A 20,014-nucleotide genomic window follows, 5' to 3' on the forward strand; every position below is an offset into this window, starting at 1 on the left:
TGATCCTCGGCAACTGAGCATCTGCTCCATTGACACTGGTGCAGGCCTATTGACTTTAATCTGTATCTTTGAATAAGTCCTCGAGTCTCCTTGCCTTTAAAAAGTATTGCCTATGATTTTTATTCACTTTTAGTTTATTTGAAATTCTAAAGTACAAAGTGTGTTTTAACTTCATGAGCATTTCTATTCGCGGGCACGCGTTAGTATCGCAACACTGGTCTGTCAAATCCTAATGTACTTACCTTGAATTTGCTGAAACACGTGGAATCGGTTGTGTGTAGTGTATTTTACGTGTGGTTTCGAATTTATAGAAGTGAAGGAACAAGTTACTTACCTGTAACTGTTGTTCTCTAGCATGGGTCTGGCATGGGTCTGGCATGGATTCACATGCTCATGAATATTTTCTGTCGTCAGGCTGGAAATCCTAGGTAAAGAAAAAATCAGTATCAGTTTCCTTTCTGATCTGTCTTTCTTTGTAGTAACCAATCACTGGTCTCTGGGTCATAATGCCCCAGCCAATGACTGCCCTCTCCCTAAGCCCCGCCTCTGGCAGCCATCCTCAGATTTGGTAGCACGTAAAGTGGCAGTATGACCAAGTGAAGAGCCACAGAGGGGAAGGAGGGAGGGTTTGGATGTGAATCCATGCCAGACCCATGCTGCAGAACAACAGTTACAGGTAAGTAACTTGTTCCTTCTCCAGCATGGGGTCTGGCATGGATTCCCATGCTCATGAATATAAGAATACATAGAAGTACACACATGCACAACCACGGGAGGTGGCAAGGCTCAACATTAAGCATTACATAAAACTCAACATTAAGCATCTCTTACTTCCTCACCAGGCTCACCTTAAGCGTACAGGTTGCGCAGCACTGCCTGGCCGACTCTGGACTCCTCTGTGGAATCCCGGTCGACGCAGTAGAATCTTGTGAAGATGTGCGTCGACCTCCACGTAGCAGCCCTGCAGATGTCCAGCAGGGGCACACCAGACAAGAACGCCGTGGTAGAAGTGATCGCTCAGGTCGAATGGGCTCTCAGACGGCCGGTCAACGGTCGTTTTGCCAAACGATGACAGTGCATGATGCAGCCGGAGAGCCATCTGGAAATGGAAGCCTTTGAGAGAGCCTTCGCTTGGTTCACAGGTCCAAAGTTCACAAACAGCGGTGATGTCTTCCGAAAACTCTTTGTTCAGTCCACGTAGAACTTCAGCGCTCTGGCTACATCCAGCCAGTGCAAAGTCCTCTCGGGAAGCGAAAAAGGCGACGGGGGAAAAAAAGACTGGTAACACCAAGGGCTCATTGAGATGGAAGTCTGACGGCACCTTGGGCATGAAGGAGGGGTGCGTCCCAGCACTACCCTCGTCTCGTGGAAAGTCAAGTATGGGGGCTTGCAGGATAGGGCCTGAATCTCTCCCACGCGTCGAGCAGAGGTGATGGCCACAAGAAACGCTGTTGTCCACGCAAGGGCTCGAATGGTGGGCCCATGAGCCTGGTCAGCACCACGTTGAGCTCCCACGCCGGCGCTGGAGCCTTCACCGGCAGAAACAATCAAAACAGTCCTTTGATCAACTCCTTCACCAGGCGATGAGACCACAGGTACGACTGTCCTGCAGTTCTGGTGTATCGGGAAATCGCTGCCAGATGTAACTTGATGGAAACATGAGCTAGTCCAGCTTTGGCCAGCAAGGGTAAGTATGGTAGCACTTGAGGGGCTGTAATCGATAGAGGGTTAATCTTCCGTGCACGGCACCAGACACAGAACCTCTTCCACTTGTGTCCGCAGCACTTGAGAGTTGAGGACGCCCTGGCCTTTGCAAGAACCTCTCTGCAGTCAGCCGGGATATCGTACCCTCCAAACTCTAGTGCTGCAGGAGCCAGGCCTGCAAGTTCAGTGACTCTGGGTCGTGATGAAGAATGGCACCTCCTTCCCTGGAAAGAAGATCTGCGTCCGTCGACAGTTTGACTGGTGGGGACGGTGACAAGTCCAGAAGGTCCGGGAACCATATATGTCTCGGCCACCTCAGTGCGACTAGGATCATCCTGCACCAGGACCTCTTGAGTTGGTTGATGAGCTTGAGCAGCAACGGCAACGGAGGGAACGCATACAGGAACAGGCCGTCCCAGGGGAACGAGAAAGCATCGCCTATACTCGTCGGCTGGGGGAACCTGCTGGCGAACCTCTGGCACTTGGAGTTCATCGCCGTCGCGAACAGGTCGATTTGGGGTTTGCCCCATCGCCAGAAGAGTTGATCCACTTGATCCTAGCGTAGTTCCCACTGGTGGCATGAGCGTAGCTCCCTGCTGAGTGAGTCAGCGATGGTGTTTTTATCCCTGCTAGATGAAAAGGTACCAGAAACATCCCCTGGGCAACAGCCCAGTGCCACAGATCTAGGACTTTCTTGGACAGGGCTGGGGATCTGATTCCTCCCTGCCTCCGGATGTAGAACATCATGGTGGTGTTGTCGCTGTAGATCCTCACCACCTTGCCCTTGAGGGACGGGAGGAATGACTTGAGGGCCCAGAACACTGCTCGGAGTTCCAGTATGTTGATGTGGAGCGGCCTCTCCTCCGGGAGCCACAGGCCTCTCGCGTAAAGATCTCCGGTGTGCGCTCCCCAGCCCTCCAGGGAAGCTTTGGTCATCACCGTCACCTGGTATGCTGGGGTCTGAAAGTCTGTGCCTGCCGCGAGATGCACGCGGGTGCCCCACCATCGAATTGCTTGGCGGAATACTTCGTTGAGCGAGATCTTGTCCTCAAAGCTGCCCGACGCTTGCATCCAACGGGCGCTGAGGAACTCCTGCAGAGGGCGCATCCAAAGCCTGCACAGGCGCACCAGAGAGATGCCAGAGGACATCACCCCGAGCAGGGACTTGATGAACCTCACTTTGGCCACGTCCGTGGCCAACAGACGCTGTACCTTGCCCAGGATGGCCTGCGTTCTTGCCTCCGACGGCGATGCCAATCGCGCCACTGTATCAAGCTTGGCTCCCAGAAATAGCGCGACCTGCGACGGAACCAGGTGGGATTTGGAGAAGTTGATGGAGAATCCCAGGTCCGTAAGAAGCCGGACGGTCTTTGCTGTGTGTTCAACGGCGAGCTCCCTTGTCCCTGCCCCGATGAGCCAGTCGTCCAGGTAGGGTTAGACGTGGATTCCCCTACAGGCGCAGCTGCGCTGCCACTGGTGCTAGGCACTTGGTGAACACCCTGGGCGCTGAATTCAATCCTAACGGGAGGGCCTTGAACTGGTAGTGCCGCCGTTTGACTAGGATCCTGAGAAACTTTCGGTGTCCTTTTAGGATGGGGATGTGAAAGTACACATTTTCCAAATCCAACGACGGTAGGAAGTCGCCTTCCTCCAGCTGGCCCAGCACGTGCTGGAGGGTGACCATACGGGACTTCTGTGCCTTGATGTACTTGTTCAGCCGACGGAAGTCCAGGATGGGACGCTAACCTCCTGTCTTCTTCCTGACGAGGAAGTATCTTGAGTATACGCCGGAGCCCCAGAGCCTCTTTGGAACAAGCTCGATGGCTCCTTTCTTGAGCATCGCCCTTACCTCTAACAGCAGTTGAGGGACGTGGTTTTCCTTCCTGGCCACTGGATGAATTCGGGGACACTTCTTTAGGAATTCCAGAGTGTGTCCGTGGGCCAGGGCATCCAGCACCCAACGGTCGGTGGAGATGGACTCCCACATGCCGACGAACATTTGCCAGCTGGCCTCCCACCGGGGTGCTTCGGAGGGGGCCCGACCCAATGGCCGGTTCAGCCCTGCTTGGAAGCAGCCTTGCCTCCTTGGCCTCCCTGGCGACGACGGCGAGATCCACCTGACTTGCCTTGTCCCCTGTAGGATTCTTGCGACGAGGAACGGGCCGCCTGACGGTAGGTCGAGGAGCCGCCGCCGAATCCTTTGGAGGCACCTTGCTTGCCTCCGGAGCTCCGAAAGGGTGGCCGCCATTGCTGCATATCTCCCAAGGCCCGAGCCTTCTCCGTGTCGGTCTTGATGGCCTGCAGCGACTCATCCACTGTCTTTCCAAACAGATTGTTCCCGTCGAAGGGCATGTCCAAAACCTTGGCTTGCACGTCCTGGCGGAAATCCGTCGCTGTTGCCCAACTGGCAGAAACCGGTGTCGGCAATGTCCGTGGCCACAGTTATGGCGTGGTCCAATGCCACCTCGCCCTCCTGTAGGATCGCCAAGGTCTCTGCCCTCTTGTCGTCCGGGAGGAAGTCCAACAGGGGGGCGATCTTGTACCACAATTCCCTGTCGTAGCGGGCCACAATCGCTAGGGCGTTGGCTGCCTTAATAGTCGTCGCCAACGAGATGACTCGTCGTCCCATGGCGTCCAGCTTCTTTCCCTCGCCGTCCGGTGGGGAAGTTGAAGATGAAGCCGATGCCCCCTCCGCTTTCTTCTTGGCTGCTGCTGAGACGACCGAATCCGGGGTCGGCTATTCCCCAAGAGACAACGGGGCGGCGTCGGGGTACCGGTCCCTCTTGGCAGGTGTCATGAACGGGTTCTTGAGGAGGGCAAGTCCCTCGTCCCAGATGTCATCCAGCAACGGCACCGCGAGGACAGTCTTCCTCTTAGCCTCGCGCCACCGGTAGAGGAAGCCTTCCTTCTTCTCCTCTTCAGGGCAGTGCTGAAAAAGCTCGGATGCCCTGGCAATCATGGCGTGGAAGGAGCCAATCTCGTCGGGCGGGGACGCCCGAGGAATCGGAGACGGGAGGTCAGTCCCGTCGTCACCGCCATCTGTCCCTGTCCTGGCCGTGTCTGTTCCTGTGTCTGTTCCTGTGTCGTCTCTCGGGACCAGGGAAGGCAACAAAGGCTGAGAAGGCCGTGAGGGCTGAAGGGGCACTGGATGAATTCTCCTCCTCTTGTTTGGAGGGCTTCCCGACGGGCCCGGTTCAGCTGGATCATCCGTCGGGGGTAGGGACAGTCTTGTCCTTATCTCTGTGCATAAGGCTTGGATTGCTGTCAAAATGGCCGCCGAGTTGTCCTGTGGCTCGGGCACGACGGTTGCTCCTCATCCACAGGAACCTCGTTGTCGTTGCCACCCTCGCTCTCGTCGTCCCCCTCGTCTGGATTCCTCCCGTAGGACCGGGCCTCTTCCAAATTCTCGGTCAGTTCCTCCTCGGAGGTTGTGTCCGTGTCCGTAGCGGCCACCGCCAGCCCCCCCTCTTTTTCCACCGGGGTCTTCACGATCTGCTTAAAAGAGGATTCCCTCTGCGGAGGAAGGGAAACTCTGGGCCCCGAGGTAGCCTTCACTAGGGTATCCTCCACAGGCTTCGCCAGGGCCGCAGCGACTCCCTCGATAGAGGCCTTAGCCGGGTGAATCAAGGCCTTCACCACCTTGGGCGCGCTTGAGGCCTTCACATTAGGGGGAGGGTCACCGCCTCGCTCCCCTTCGGCCGGTTCCTTAGAGATCGCCCGGGGCCTCTCCAGAAGCTTAGCCGGGTTCTCGGATTTTCTCTTCCCCGAGCCAGAGCGTTGGCTCGCGGTTGATGGCATCGGTAAAGGTGCACCATGCCTGGCAGCCGAGGAGCCCGACCGTTCGGCGTTCCCGGTGCGCGCAGACTCGCGGTGATTTGCCTTCTGTTGGGGGCCCGTCGCCAGGGCACCCTCACAGGACTTAGAAGACCGCTCGGACTTCTTCTTCCCACCTGCTGGGCTCTTGCCTTCCAGCCAGTGGAGAGACGGGTCTGACTATCCCTCATAGTCCGATCCGACATGTTCATGCAAATCACACAGTCCTTCAAGTGCATTTTGTCCTCGTGGAGGCAGTAAAGGCATTTCGATTGCTCATCCTCCTTGAACATATTTTGTAGGGTGCATCCAGGGCAGATCCTTAACAGTTTGCCGGGAGTCGAGCTTCCCTTCTCCTGGGCCATGTTCTTCTTGTCCGCGAGGTAGGCCTCAGAAACTTTTGGAATCCTCCAAGGCGCGTAACTCTACGAAAACCTCACCCTTGAGGGGCGTAGATAAATCCAAAACGGGTCCCCGTTGATCGGAAGTAGAAACAATGGAGCTTGAGGCTCGATTAAACCGAAAAATGAGCAAAATCCCTTTGAAAAAGCGCAAAACGCAGTAAAAGTTCGAGAGCTATAGCACGAGGACTCCCAACACTTCAATGTGCGGTAAAAATCTGAGAATTGCTGCCAGTGGTGGGGCTTAGGGAGAGGGCAGTCATTGGCTGGGGACAGTATGACCCAGAGACCAGTGATTGGTTACTACTAAGAAAGACAGATCAGAAACGAAAATGACACTGATTTTTTCTTTATCAAGGATTCTCAGCCTGACGACAGGGAATATTCATGAGCATGTGAATCCATGCCAGACCCCATGCTGGAGAAGTGTTTTATAACAGACGGTTTAAAATAAATGTACTTGTATTTTTTACCTGAAACCTTGAGTCAGTGTTTGCTTAAGTCACAGTAATTGTGGTCCTTTGCGTAATCTCTGCTACTGCTCATTTACTCTTTAGATAAGTCTGGCTGTTAGGGAGAATTCTCTGTTAATGCTAATTTCCCAAACCTAGTGAGTCCCCCAGCAGCTTTGCTGGATTTTTGGGGTTTATTTTTTTCTCCTGCTAAGAGTGAGTCTCTTTTTCTCCCACTCTTAGACATGATTTGAGGTGTTCCTTTGACTTTGTATGTGTTTTCATGGACTATGGGGTCCTTTACCCCATAGGGCTTCATGTGTTTTTGGTATGTGGGTTACACAGCAACCTCCATGCAATAACCCAGGGGTGTCGTAGAGACCCCCAAACATAGACTGCATACCCTGGGACTGACTACTGTCTCCCAGGGCATGTAAAGTCACCATTGGCTTTACTAGTCTTAAATTATGAACAGAACCAGTACAAACCATCATAATGTGGACGTACTGGTCGGGGCAATTCGATTGCCCGGGGTCTATTGTTTGAGGGGGGCACTGTCCAGTCCCCCCGACCGAGTTTTGGCTGGTGGCAGTGGATACTACTTTTTATATTCGACCTCAAATATATTCCTATGGGATTTTCCCATTGTTCGAGGCTACCACTTTTTACTAAAGACATACCGCCGGTTTATTAAATTAATATAAATTGACCGGTTGGTATTTTTTGACGAAACTCTGTTCCAAAATGGCGTTTGTGTTCGCTTCTGTGACTCCAACCCAAGTCGAGCCCTTTGTTCCACTTTTTGGCGGGCTTCTCCACAGAAGCCTCCAAAAGTGTTGCCAGTCTGTCTGGGTACCAGAGGGGGTGTTGGAGGGGCTTTAGGCACCCTGGACTGAGTTGCCTCGGCAACTCAAGTCGCACTCTTGTGTGATTTAGCATGTTTGAATGACAGCTAGGACTGATGAATGGGGGTTTTCTGCATAAAAGCAGGGCTGTGGGGACTAGAACTTCAGAAGTCGCCACAGGACCTAAAGAATCTGAGGAGGGAGAAGCCGAGCCGACCTGCAACGACGACACCACCGGTGGAGCCCTGCTCCAGTCCGGAGAGTCTTCTTCCTTTGACTGGTGGGGATAACCAGTTTGCCCGTCTTTTCGCCTTCCTGGATCATCTCGTGGCAGCCTTGCCTGTGCCAAGCACCCCGGCAACCGGGACACCACGGTTTACTACTACCGCGAATAAAAGGGTAGTACCTTGTAACCGGAGAACTCTGCGGCTGGTTTCTTTCCTGGCAGTGCAACGTACTTCATCTTTCCTCCAGGTCGAGACCTCCTCTTCCTCTGGACGAAAAAACCGACTTGCACCCGTTGCCTCGAACAACTGCCCCTGCTGAAGCGTTCTTCCCATTTCAGGTACTGTGTCCCGCCTGGCTTCCCTTGTGACAGATCGTTCGGGGTGACAGTAAATCCTCGACTTTCTAACCTGGGTTAGCCTGGGGCCCGTTAGCTAACTTTTCCTGACTTGATCTCATCTTTTTTTGAACTATCTACAAAGACTCTTTGGGCATAACCCCACTGTGTGATCCTGGACACATTTCGCTTGCTCTCTCTAAGAGTGGGCCTGGCATTTGAACTTCCTTGCTCTCCAGTAGACTTTGCCTAACCTGCCTCACTGTGGTTCTTTTAAAAGTATTGAAATTGTGTGCTTTCATAACTCTGCCTTTTCCCTCCCTTTTTTTATAACTTATTAGAGTGCCATCTTAGGTTAAGCGCTCACCTCTGTCTGAAAATAAGTGGTGTTTCTCACTAAGACTTGTCTAATAAGTAATCAGGGTTGTATATCTATAATAGTGACTGTGTGTTGAATTTACTTACCTCTTTTTGTGCTAGTGTAATTTACAAGTGTGTCTTTAAATAAATAATTATATACTTTTACACAAAAGCTCTGGTCAGTGTTTGCTTGTGCTACTGTATCTCTGTACCTATTGTGTATACTCTATATACTGCCTAACTCATCTCGAGAGAAGTCGGACTGCTCAGCCACAGCTACCAGGTAAATCTGGGTGGTACAAACTGCTACCAATTGGGTTTACTGCCAACTACCTGTAGTCCTAAATCTTTTGCAGTGGTCCCTAAGGGAACTGCACAGGTTTATGCCTAACATCCGCTACTGCTACCACTTTAACAGTGTAGTACAGGCTTGTGCCAAAGGTGAACTTGTATTACCACTTGTAGTCTTAATTGTGTGTAGTGGTCCCTGAGGGCACTGCACAGGATTCTGCCCAACAACCATCGACTGCGCCAGTGATTTTGAAAGCGGTCTCCCCAGAGCGAATTTTGCAGCTCGATCGCGAAGGGATTTAGGTTGCATTTTGGCACACGACGGATACCAGTCAGTCCTGTGGCCTGTACCGAGGCACCAGAGACACAACTCGTTGGGTTAGTGATGACATCTTGGTGCCACAACCTGAACACCGTTTGAAACCTGATACCCGAGCGACCGACATCTTGCGTCGATGACTTTGAAAAAAGTACGTTTTCTAATGAAAACGCCGAAAGGGCCTCCGTCGTGCAGACGTCACCGGATGTTATCAGTAGGACGCATGACGCCCGTAGCCTCAGTTGCAGTTTTTTCCCAGAACGTGTGGAACCAATCTTCTGCCAGTATGACCACAGAAAGCCTTGCGGAAACGTAAGCTGCAATCGCATAAGAAATTCTGTAGCGGGACAGGCTGGGAGGGTACAATATGGAATACCTCGTCGGAGCATCCTATCGAAAGAACGTTACCAGGTAAGAAAGTAACTTGTTCTTCGAGGGGATTGGTTCCTCCAACGTATTCCATATCTATGACAGACTCCCAAAGCAGTACCAACGTATGGAGGAGGGGAAAGAATTTAGAATTTAGAAATTTAGAATGCCCAATTAAATTGCAGAATAAAGGACCGCCTTGCCAAAGGCCAGATCCTGCCCATGGATAGAATGTAGGGAGTAGTGTCTTACAAAAGTATGGACCGAAGCCCATGTGGCTGCTTCACAAATGTTACGAATGGGAACACCCCTCTGCAGAGCAGTAGAGGCAGCCACACCCCTAGTAGAATGGGCCCGTAAACCTAACGGAGGGTCCTTACCCGCCAAGCGGTAACATTCAGAAATTGCCAAGATAATCCATCTAGACAAAGTATGCTTAGTAACAGCTTGTCCCAAACGCCTTACAGCGTATCCTATAAAAAGCTGATTGTTCACTCTGACCCGGGACATGCGTGAAATGTAGAAACTTGATCCAACCTATGGAGCCTCTCCTCTTCCTTACCAGGATGCAGAGGAGGATAGAACACCGGAAGAATGACCTTCTGGCTTAAATGAAATTCCGACACAACTTTTGGAAGAAAGGAAGGACGAACCCTAAGGACACCCCTGTCCTTATGAAACACCGCGAAGGGTGGCTTAACAGAAAGTGCCTGCAACTCACTCACTCTGCGAGCGGAAGTAACCGCAACTAAAAATACAGTTTTAAGGGTTAACTGTCTCAAAGGACAAGAATGTAAAGGCTCAAATGGAACACCCATGAGGAATTTTAGAACCAGGTTCAAATCCCAACCTGGCACCTGGAAAGGTGACAGTGGAAATACATTAGTGAGCCCTTTCAGAAACTGAGAAATTAAAGGAATTTTAAAATAAGAACACTCCTCAGAAGAGCGCTTAAATATGGACAGCGCAGCCAGGTAAACTTTAATAGTACCCACTTGCAGGCCCTTTTGGGCTAAGGAAAGTAAAAAGGACAGAACCACAGGAAGGTCGCATGAAAAAGGATCCACATTCTGAACCCTGCACTAGTCGCTGAACTTTCTCCAACGGCAGCGGTACAGGGACTTTGTTGCAGGCCGTCTGGCCGAAAGCGACACCTCCATCACGTCTTCAGGGAGGTCCCAACCCTTATACCTCAACCTTTCAGAAGCCTAGTGTGAAGGTTGAGGGATCTGACCTATGGATGGAGAACCTGACCCCCCCCCCTCCCATGAGAGAAGATCGTCTCGGTAGGGAAGACGGCGTGGAGGACAACAGATGGACAAGTCGAGAAGGTCCGGGTACCACGTTCTCAAGGCCCATGAGCAATGAGGATCGTCTGGGAACAGAACCTCCATAACCTCCGTAGCACTTGCGGAATGACGGGAACTGGAGGAAACGCGGACAGCAGTGGGAAGGACCACTCCATCACGAATGTGTCCCCTGAGGCTCCTCTTGGAGGAAATTCCTGCGAGCAGAACCTTTCGCACTTCCGGTTGACACTGGTGGCGAAGAGATCCACTAATGGGGTTCCCCAAAGGGCGAAGATCTCCAGGAGAATCTCCTGAGCCAGCTCCCACTCATGAGAGATCGTGCTTTGCTTGCTCAGAGCGTCCGCCGTCTCCGGCCAGATGAACTGCTGAGATCGAAATTTCCTGCTGAATGGCCCAGAACCAGAGCTGCATCGCCTCTCTGCATAGAGGAAGTGACACTGCCCCCGCCTTTTTGTTGAGCTTGTTTGTTTTTGCATAGCCACTGTGTTGTCCGCCAGAATCAGGACATTCTTCCCTCGCACAGTCGGCAGAAAAGCCTTCAGAGCTAGCCTAATGGCCCTCAGCTCCAACAGATTGATATGGAGTCTGGACTCCGACGGAGCCCAACAACCGCTGACTGTCAATTCGTTGGCATGAGCTCCCCATCCCGTGAGGGATGCGTCCGTCACGATTGTCACCTCCAGCCAGGGTAGCCAAAATGGAGCCCCCTTCATCAGATTGCCTTCGACAGCCCACCCCAGAAGATCCTGGGCGACCGAGGGCTGCACCTGAACGGGATCCGACATCCTGCCGGAGGACTGCGACCACTGCATCTTGAGAGCCCACTGCAGATATCTCATCCACAGCCTGGTCTCTGGCACCAGGAGAATGCAGGATGCCATGAGGCCTAGCAACCTCAAGAACTTGAACGCCGGGAGACTGAGCATGTTAAACTTGTGCACCATCTGCAGAATGTGATGAGCCCTCACCTGGGGAGGGAAACACTGCCCCAGGGATGTGTCGAGCACTGCTACGATGTACTAGAGCCGCTGGTTTGGGGTCAAGTGGGACTTCTTTAAATTGAGGGAGAAGCCCAGCCTGTGAAGGGAGTGGCAGGTGACTGACAGATGATCCAGGACTTGCTCGGGAGAGCGCGCCCTGATCAACCAATCGTCCAGGTAGGGGTAGACGTGAATCCCCCCTTTCCTGAGATACGGTGCTGTTAGGGAGAATTCTCCTTCTAGGGCTAATTTCCCTCACCTAGTGAGTCCCCCAGCAGCTTTGCTGGATTTCTGGAGTTTATTTTTTCCACCTGGTAAGAGTGTACATCCTTTTTCACTCTTACATGTGTTTTGGCCTATGTGTTTCTACTCATTGTGTGATCTTGGGCACTGGAGCACACCACTCCAGGTGCCCCTGTTCTTGTATGGGTTACACAGCACCCTCAGTGTAGTAACTCACGGTTGTCTTTTAGACTGCCCTTTGACTCCATTTCGCTGGGGCGGGCTACTGCCCCACGAGAGAAAGGTAAAGTTGCCATTTACTTTACATAGTCACTTTTACCACAGACCCAGTACACCCCATTTTACATGGAGTACTGGAAATGGCTAATCTGTACCTCCCTGGGCATTGTTTCGCTCTTTTAACATTTAGACTTGGCTGGTGGCAGTGGTATCTACCCTAACTTTTCTACCGCAATTATATTAGATAAACGTGGTACTGTTCTTGGCTATTATATTAGCCTGGAACATAATCCCGCTTGACCAAATCGTCTTTCTTTTGGCTCCGGTTGGGTTTATTCACCATTTCTTTTTGTTAAAGTCCTTCTTGTGTTTTACTTTGCGCTGCAAACTAGGTTCGCCTTCTTTGTTCACTGTCTTTTGGCGGGCTTGTGCTCCGAAGGCCTCCTCAAGGCATCTGGGTGTCTAGGTGGGCTGAATGTGAAGGAGGGGGTGTAGTCACTCCCTGCACAGGGTAACCTAGGAAACCGAAGTCACACTTTGCCATGATTGGCTGAGGTGGTTGTCCCGGCTGGACAACCCCCCTGCTGTGTGATTGACAGCCAGGCTGTGTGAATGGGGGTTTTGCGCATAAAAGGAAGGTCTCTTGGGCTAGATGTCAGAGTCCCCTCTAGAACTACAAGGAATCAAAGAGAAGCGGAGAGAACGACGGCTGCTGCAACTACCCTGTCCCGGTGAAGCCCTGCTGCAGTCCTGAGCTATCTACCCTTCGACGACTAAGAGAAGATCCCGTCTGGAGTCTTGTTCCCTTGAGCCTGGTGGGGATAACCAGCTCATCTTCTTCAGACAGAGGTCTCCATCGTGGTCGAAATCGCTGCACACTGCTGTAGTGGTCCGGATAGCCACCTGCCGAGCCTCTCCTCTTTTTAAGGAGCGCACCTTTTATTCGTTGTCGCTGCTGCCAGCTTCATCCCTGTGTGGTGAAGACCCCCTTCAGACGTCATCCTTCACAACGAAGCTCCAGGAATTGTGGGTCTGCGGGAAACCAACAGGAACAACTGCCAGGGCACCAGCTGCACCATTTGAATAAGGTACTGTGTTCTGCTCGCGGAAACTGGCTGAATCCCTTTTCTTCATCCTCAAGGCTAGTCCTTGTCTTCCCTCCTTTTTATAACTTTTGCTTCCGAACATTGACAATATCAAAATACTTTTGGGCTACGCTGAATCGTGAACTGTCTAACGGTGTGATCTTCGGCAACAGGTCTCCGGTATCATTTAACCCTGACGCCGGCTCTTTGACTTTTGAACTCCTGTTTCTGAGTGTTTCTCAATGATGTCTGCCTAACCTAAATATAGCCTGTGATTTTTGCCTCCAACTCCCTCTGGGTATCTCAGGTGCTAAGTGTGTTTTTGCCCCGGTAGCATTTCATGTCACGGATACGCTTTTATTTAGTAGACCGAACTGTCAAAAATTGATTGCAACCCTATCCGCGATATCGTGTTTTGTTCATAACACCGGTTCATTCAAACACAAGGTACTTACCTTGAGATATATTGTACATAGTGAATTGGTTAGTTGTAGTATATTTAACGGGTGGTTTTGTTTAAAGGTTAATAGAAGTGTTGTGTTTATAACTGATGGTTTAAAAATAAATGTACTTATATTTTTTACCTGAAACCTTGAGTCAGTGTTTGCTTGAGTCACAGTAATTGTGGTCCCTTTGTGTAATCTCTGCTACTGCTCATATACTCTTGAGATAAGCCTGGCTGCTCTGCTACCACTATAACTTAGTAGTACAGGCTTGTACCAAAGGTAAAACTTGTATTACCACCTGATGTCTTAATCGTGTGTAGTGGTCCCTAAGGGCACGGCACAGGATTCTGCCTAACAGCTGCCTAACAGCTGCCACCACCACCATGAGCATGGTGAAAACCCTCGGGGTGGAGGTCAATCCGAACGGCAGGACCCGAAACTAAAAGTGCATGTCACCAACCACAAACCTCAGGTACTTGTTGTGTTTGGGATGAATCGGCACATGAAAGTAAGCGTCCTTGAGGTCGAGAGACACTAACCAGTCCTGAAGTTGAAGGGCCTGGAGGACTTGAGAGAGAGTAACCATCTTGAACTTGTCCTTCCTGAGGAGCGTGTTCAAACCACGCAAGTCCATGATGTGTCTCAATCCCCCATCTTCTTTCGAAATCAAAAAATGAAGGGGAATACCATCCCTACGTTCCTCTCCGCTAAAGGCACCAGTTCTATGTCACCTTTCTCCAGCAGGGATTTGATTTCCTGCACAAGGAGAGGATCCGACTCTTCAAAGAGAGATTCCCTGGTGGATTGTCGTGAGGCCTCTGCTGGAAAGGAAGACAGTAGCCGTGGGCTATGATCTCCAGAACCCACACATCTGAATTAATGGCATGCCATTCTACAAGATGCTGCGCCAGCCTTCCCCCAACCGGCGAACCATGGGACATGGCCTTATGACTGAGCTGAAGCGGCTGCGGCAGTGCCTGAGGGCAAAGAGGCAACTGCTCGAGCGGCCTTGTTTTCCACCTCTGGTACTCCTACGTTGGCCCCTTTGACTGGTAGCTCCCTTCGATCTACCAAAGGAAGAGTAGTATCGAAAGGAACCTCCCCTCCATTGCTGTCACCTAGGACGAAAAGGCAGAGGTCGGCGAACTGCAACGCTCAACGACTTCGCTGCAGCTTTGGAGGTCTGCAACCTCTCAAGGCTCTCGTCAGCCTTGCTGCCAAAAAGTTGGTCACCATCAAAGGGCATGTTGAGAAGCCGGGCTTGTACATCCGGAGCAAACCCCGACTTCCGCAACCACGCAAATCTGCGCATCATGGTGCTAGCCGCCATGGACCGGCTGACACAGTCTGCCACATCCAGACCTGCCTGACCGGATTCACACATGGCATTCTTGCCATCCTGTACCAGGGCAAGAAAGCCATCCCGTTCCTCCCCTTTGGGAATATGTTCAGCCGCCAATGAAACACAATTCCACAGAGTGTGAGTGAAACGTGCTAAGGCACACGCGGAGTTGGCTGCTTTCAAAGCCATACTCCCTTAAGAAAAGACTATCGTCGCCCAACCGTCAAAATGTTTGTCGTCCCTATCAGGATGGATGGTAGGGTACGACGCCTGTTTTTCTGGGGCCGTAGCCGCCTGCACCACCAAACTCTCCGGAGTAGGGTGCATGGACAAGTAGCCGGGGTCACCACAGGCTGGGCAGTACTTTTTCAGCAATGACTTACCAACTGCCGGGAGACTCTCTGGAGCAGTCCAAGCCGCCGACACCCTTCGTTGCAAGGCCATATGGAATGGCAGTACCGGGTCAGTTGGTGGACCAAGGTCCATAATATCTGTCAGGTCATCCTGCAGAAAATCCAGTGGTGGCGCAGACCACCCCAAATACTCTGTCACCCTCGACATCACCCGCCTGTACGAAAAGTCAGCATGCGTACCAGGCTCAGGCCTGCCAAACTCAACCTTCAGGGAGGTATCAAGACCACTGGCGTCCTGCAAAGACTGACACAAGTCTTCAATCTGGCTAGGACCAGACAAAATCTCGTCAGGAACCTCATCCGGAACCAAACCTTCCTCAGACCCTTCCTCCACCTCAGAAATATAATCCAGAGGCTGGAATAAGTCCCTGGAGGAGGGCATAGAAAAAGGCTCAAAGATAGGTCTCACGACTTCTTCAGGGCCTTCCTTGGGGTTTCCACCAATGCACGGGATACCTCCGATAAAACATCCTCGAAAGGCGTCGACAAAATCGCCATTGACGTCGAGCGTGGCGCCGATGGCTTTGACACAGGCCCCGAAGGCAGAGCCCCGAGCGTGTCCTTCGACTGCCTCGGCGCCGATGACTTCCTCGGAGGCGGAGTCTCGAGAGAGTCCCTTGACGGACATGGCACTGATGGCGTTGACGTCTTCTTCGAAGACCTCACAGGCTTCGACGGTCTCGAGGGCGTCGAGGACCTGGAGCGGGCATAACTAGAGCGATCCACCTTGTCCGATTGGGACCTCAAAAGCGCCCGATGATCGCGCCGACCACCCGAGCCCGAAGGCGTGCGAGCGGTGGCCCTAGTACGTTCCCTGCCAGCTTCTTTCGAAGGCGCAGACAGAACGGAGCCTTGCGATTGAAAAATCGCCATCATCTCCTTGTGAAATGCATCCCATTCCGCAGGAGTAGAGGGCTTGTTGGGACAAGCAAACCGCCGACGGGCGGAGTCCTCGGACGAGGATGGGGAAGGCGACCGGTGACGGAGCTTCCGCGAGTGCCTCGAAGAGGCAGAGGAATGGCGGGAACCACTCCGGGACCGAGACCCCCTGGACTTACGCCTATGACGCGGAGAGTCGCTTCTCGAAATGTCGGTCGAAAGCCCAGCGGATTTCGACTTTCGGGGCTTGGAAACCCACCCGACAGAAAGCTTCTTCTTCCTCTCCCGCAAGGCCTTCGATGTTAACGACTGGCAATCGTCAGAATCATCTGTGGCGTGGTCCTCACCGAGGCACCAGAGGCATGCGTCGTGCGGGTCCATAAGCGACATCTTGTAACCGCAGTCCCGACACTTCTTGAAACCCGGCCGTGGGGTAGAAGAAGATGAAGACATGATGTACTTCACAATACGAACAAGGTCAAAGACCGATAGAATATAACTCAGAAGAACCGAGACGCGCCGAGATCTCCCAAGCGAACACGTTCGCGGAAAAAACGGAACTGAGGCTACGGACGTTGTGCGTCCTACTTATAACTTCCGGTGACGTTTGCTCGACGGAGGCCCTCGAGGACAGCGTATCGACATCATTGATGCAGGACGCAGACGCCAAAAATTTTCCAAAGCAGCACAGCTGTGGTGATTACCTGCCATAGATATGGGATACGTCTGAGGAACCAATCCACTCGAAAGTCCCCTCACAGATTCGGTATTTGCATTTGGACACATTCTAATCATACCTGCTTCCAACGCTTCCTTTAAAAAACACATCAATTTGTGAACACTTCTTTTGACCAATTAAACCTGTACAATCACATGGGTTAATGTGATTTTCCTTTCCTTTTAAGTGTCTAAATGTTCAAATAAAAATGTGTTTTTCTATAAATTATGATTTCTTTCAGTATTGTACTTTGAAGTACCTTCTTGTTCTATATGTATTGTATGAATTCTTTGCTCGGGTACAAAGATGTCTGCACTCCTGAGAAAGCTGCGGCTTTCTTGGTTTATCCTACCCAGAGTTCTTCCCCTATGACTTATCCTCACCGAGCCAGACCACATATGTAGCTCCTCACATTGATGGCCGTGACCAATCCAAAGAACGTGTCTCCTCTCCCCAAGGAGGTATCGCAGTCTTTGGGAATAGGGAGGTGGGTCCGCTAAGCTGTGTACACACTCTAGGGGACAGGGCAAGTGGGATCTCAAAGGGGGTGATTTTCTCCCCCGCCTGCTTAGAGGACAGACCATCCCTGTGAGAATGATTAACCTGGCTTGGTTTCAGACCCGGCGCTGTTGCTACCAGAAAACCAATGGACTGCTTAATTTGTATTTGATTATTTTTATTTTAGTGTTCATTTATAACACGCTTAATACAAGCGAGTGGTTTCTAAGCACAGGATTGGAATTCAAACCTGTGTTGTGCCACATTGCCTTGCTTCGAAGACAAACGTGTTACCCCTGAGCTATCCTTCCTTTCCAGAGAGCTATAAAAGCTAAACAATACCGGCAGAAGGAGGAACGAGAGAGTGAGTTGGGCTGCCGCTCAACAACTCGGGGAGCCAAGACACACAGAAGGGCTGTCCTTCTTCGAGACGAAGTTCGGGAGACCTTCCACCCAGATGACGCAGAGAGCAAGAAAGCCCACAGAGCGCTGCTCCCTACAACCAGGCCTGCGGTTTAAGAAGCACTGCCCCACTAAACTGAGAAGTGACACGACTGCTGCAGAGGTGGTCGAATGACACCCGCAGAGAGCAGCAAGAAGAACCGAAGCCTGCATGGGAATGAACAGTAGGAACTACTCAGCTGCGTCCCCCAAGGAATGTCCCCCACCATGCGACAGGTATGTAGTACAGCCAGGGAGTCGGGCAGGCTGTTCCCAAGAGGAATCTGAGACGGGATGAGAGAACGAAAAGTCAGTGGGACTGAGCCGCCACACAGCCCAACACTGGGGGAGAGGCTGTATACCCCAAGCTAGGGTAAGCAAAAACGAGGTTCAAGAGGGGTGGAGTTACCACACAGCCCAAGACTGGGCAAGTAACTGAACACTTCCCCCGAAGTAGTGACGAAACCAAGGCCCCAATGGAGGGGCAGGATCTGAAGAGGTTCCATAACAAACCGGGAGAGACCCGGCCACCGTAAGGGATAATTGAAATATAGGTAAAACGGCCAGGAGACATTACATTTCTGCCTTGGGAACTTATTTATGTTGGACTTGTGAGTGTGCTAAGGCTCTAACCGGTGCGGTTCAGAAGCTAGACAAGTGGGCAGGAATCCTTTATCCATTTATTTTATAGTTCTATTACTCTGTAGTGGTAGAATTAGGCTAGATGGGTTTCATGACAGGACATCCTGGTGTGCACCCTTTTGGACTCTTATTTCTTTTGGTATATGGACTGGACCAATCTAGTTGACAGTGGTTTGCCCTAAATAAACATTTTTATCTCATACTACAAGGAGTTGTCCATCTCCTGATTCTGACTTACCAAACGGCTTTGTCCTAAAGAAAAGGATGCAGCATGTCTTTTTGAAGTGGACCCACAGAGCAGATGTTCCTGAACTAAAATAAAGGCTCAAGAATATCAGCTGAACAAGTAAAATGAATATGTTCAACAACAATGGGGTCTGAACTGGTGTAACAGAAGTGGGAAATAGCTAACAGCTCTCTCTGTGTCCTAGAACTGTACTTGGTGTTTCAGAGTTCACGATTTAGGATGAATAAACCACTTTCTTCAACAGATGTGGAAAATCCATGTTTAAAGGAACAATTTGACGCCATTGGGGAAATGAGACGCAAATGTTTGGGTATTCGTAAAACAGGTGTGTTTACCAAAATAAATAAACATTTTCCATGTCAAACTTTAGGAGCATTTATGTATACTTGGCTTTGTAGAATAACCTACCTTGTAACAACTCCTTTTTCTGCAAGAATAAATGCAGCAGTAGGGTTTGCAGCTCGAATAAGGCTCTGGAGCTGAACGAGGAGTGGGTTCCTCTGTTCTGAAGTCAGATTTGTGAATACCACATTGCTCGCTAGACCTATAATATAAAAAAACAAAAGGTCATTAGAATATTTAATTAAAAGGTAATCACTGGATCATTATTTAGAAGCAGAGAACGAGAAGCAAAAAGAATAAGCCAGTGTTAGATGGATTTTCAGAATCAGCCCTGTGGGGATATTCGGAGTGGCCTCCCCATCCTGGTGAACAGGTATAGACACGAAGGTCTAGCTAAACTCTGTCTGGGTAGAGCGACTGAGCAGCAAGGCTTAGACCAGGAAGAGTTAGTGGTGAAGGGTACAGTTAAGCACTCAGAGAGAATACAAATACAGCCTTTAGACAAGAGCACTAACACGTCACTTTTAGTATACAGTTAAAGCAGTTTTAGAATACTGTAGAATATTAAAGCAATTAATAAACAGAACCAGGTAAGTAGCCATTGGAGAGCTAATATGTTGAAAATAAATGAGTACAACACACTACACAAATCCTTATACATTAATTCACAACATCAGAAAAAGTCCTTCACTAGCTTGAAAAGATGGGCGAGTCTCCTGGAGTCACATGCCCCAATATAGTTCTCGTCAGCAGACTAGGAGTCTTTTTAAGAATCTGAACAAGAGTTGGAAAGGACACCCCCGGTTCTTGGGAGCAGAGAGTACTTTCGGCGTCAAGTTTTTGGGTCGAGCTAGTTCGCAGTTGTGCGCTCCGATGGATCTGTGCAAATACTAGATACTTCTACTAGACTTAAGAAAGTACCACCATTCTGGCAACAACCTCAGAGGACTACCAGGACACCATGCAGGCAGCGATCAGTAATGGCCAGTTCAGAGAAATGGACGTTGACCCTTGTGGTGGAAACAGAAACTGCACCTTCTAGGCCCCTTTTCCAGGTAGAGAGCGGTAATGGCAGGGCTATGCTGCTTCTTTT

General features: G+C 50.9%; 1 protein-coding gene across 2 annotated transcripts in view; it reads right to left on the bottom strand.

The window, feature by feature from the left end:
* Window positions 1-20,014, bottom strand: part of DNAAF9 (dynein axonemal assembly factor 9) — a 2,133,167-nt gene that overhangs the window by 317,914 nt on the left and 1,795,239 nt on the right. For both annotated transcript variants that reach the window (XM_069632250.1, XM_069632251.1), the window contains one exon: window positions 18,988-19,123. In XM_069632250.1, coding sequence (XP_069488351.1) covers window positions 18,988-19,123 — 136 coding nt within the window. The remainder of the gene's footprint in view (window positions 1-18,987; window positions 19,124-20,014) is intronic.

The sequence above is a fragment of the Ambystoma mexicanum genome, chromosome 6q (assembly GCF_040938575.1).
Source record: "Ambystoma mexicanum isolate Mex_15411 chromosome 6q, UKY_AmexF1_1, whole genome shotgun sequence".
NCBI lineage: Eukaryota > Metazoa > Chordata > Amphibia > Caudata > Ambystomatidae > Ambystoma > Ambystoma mexicanum.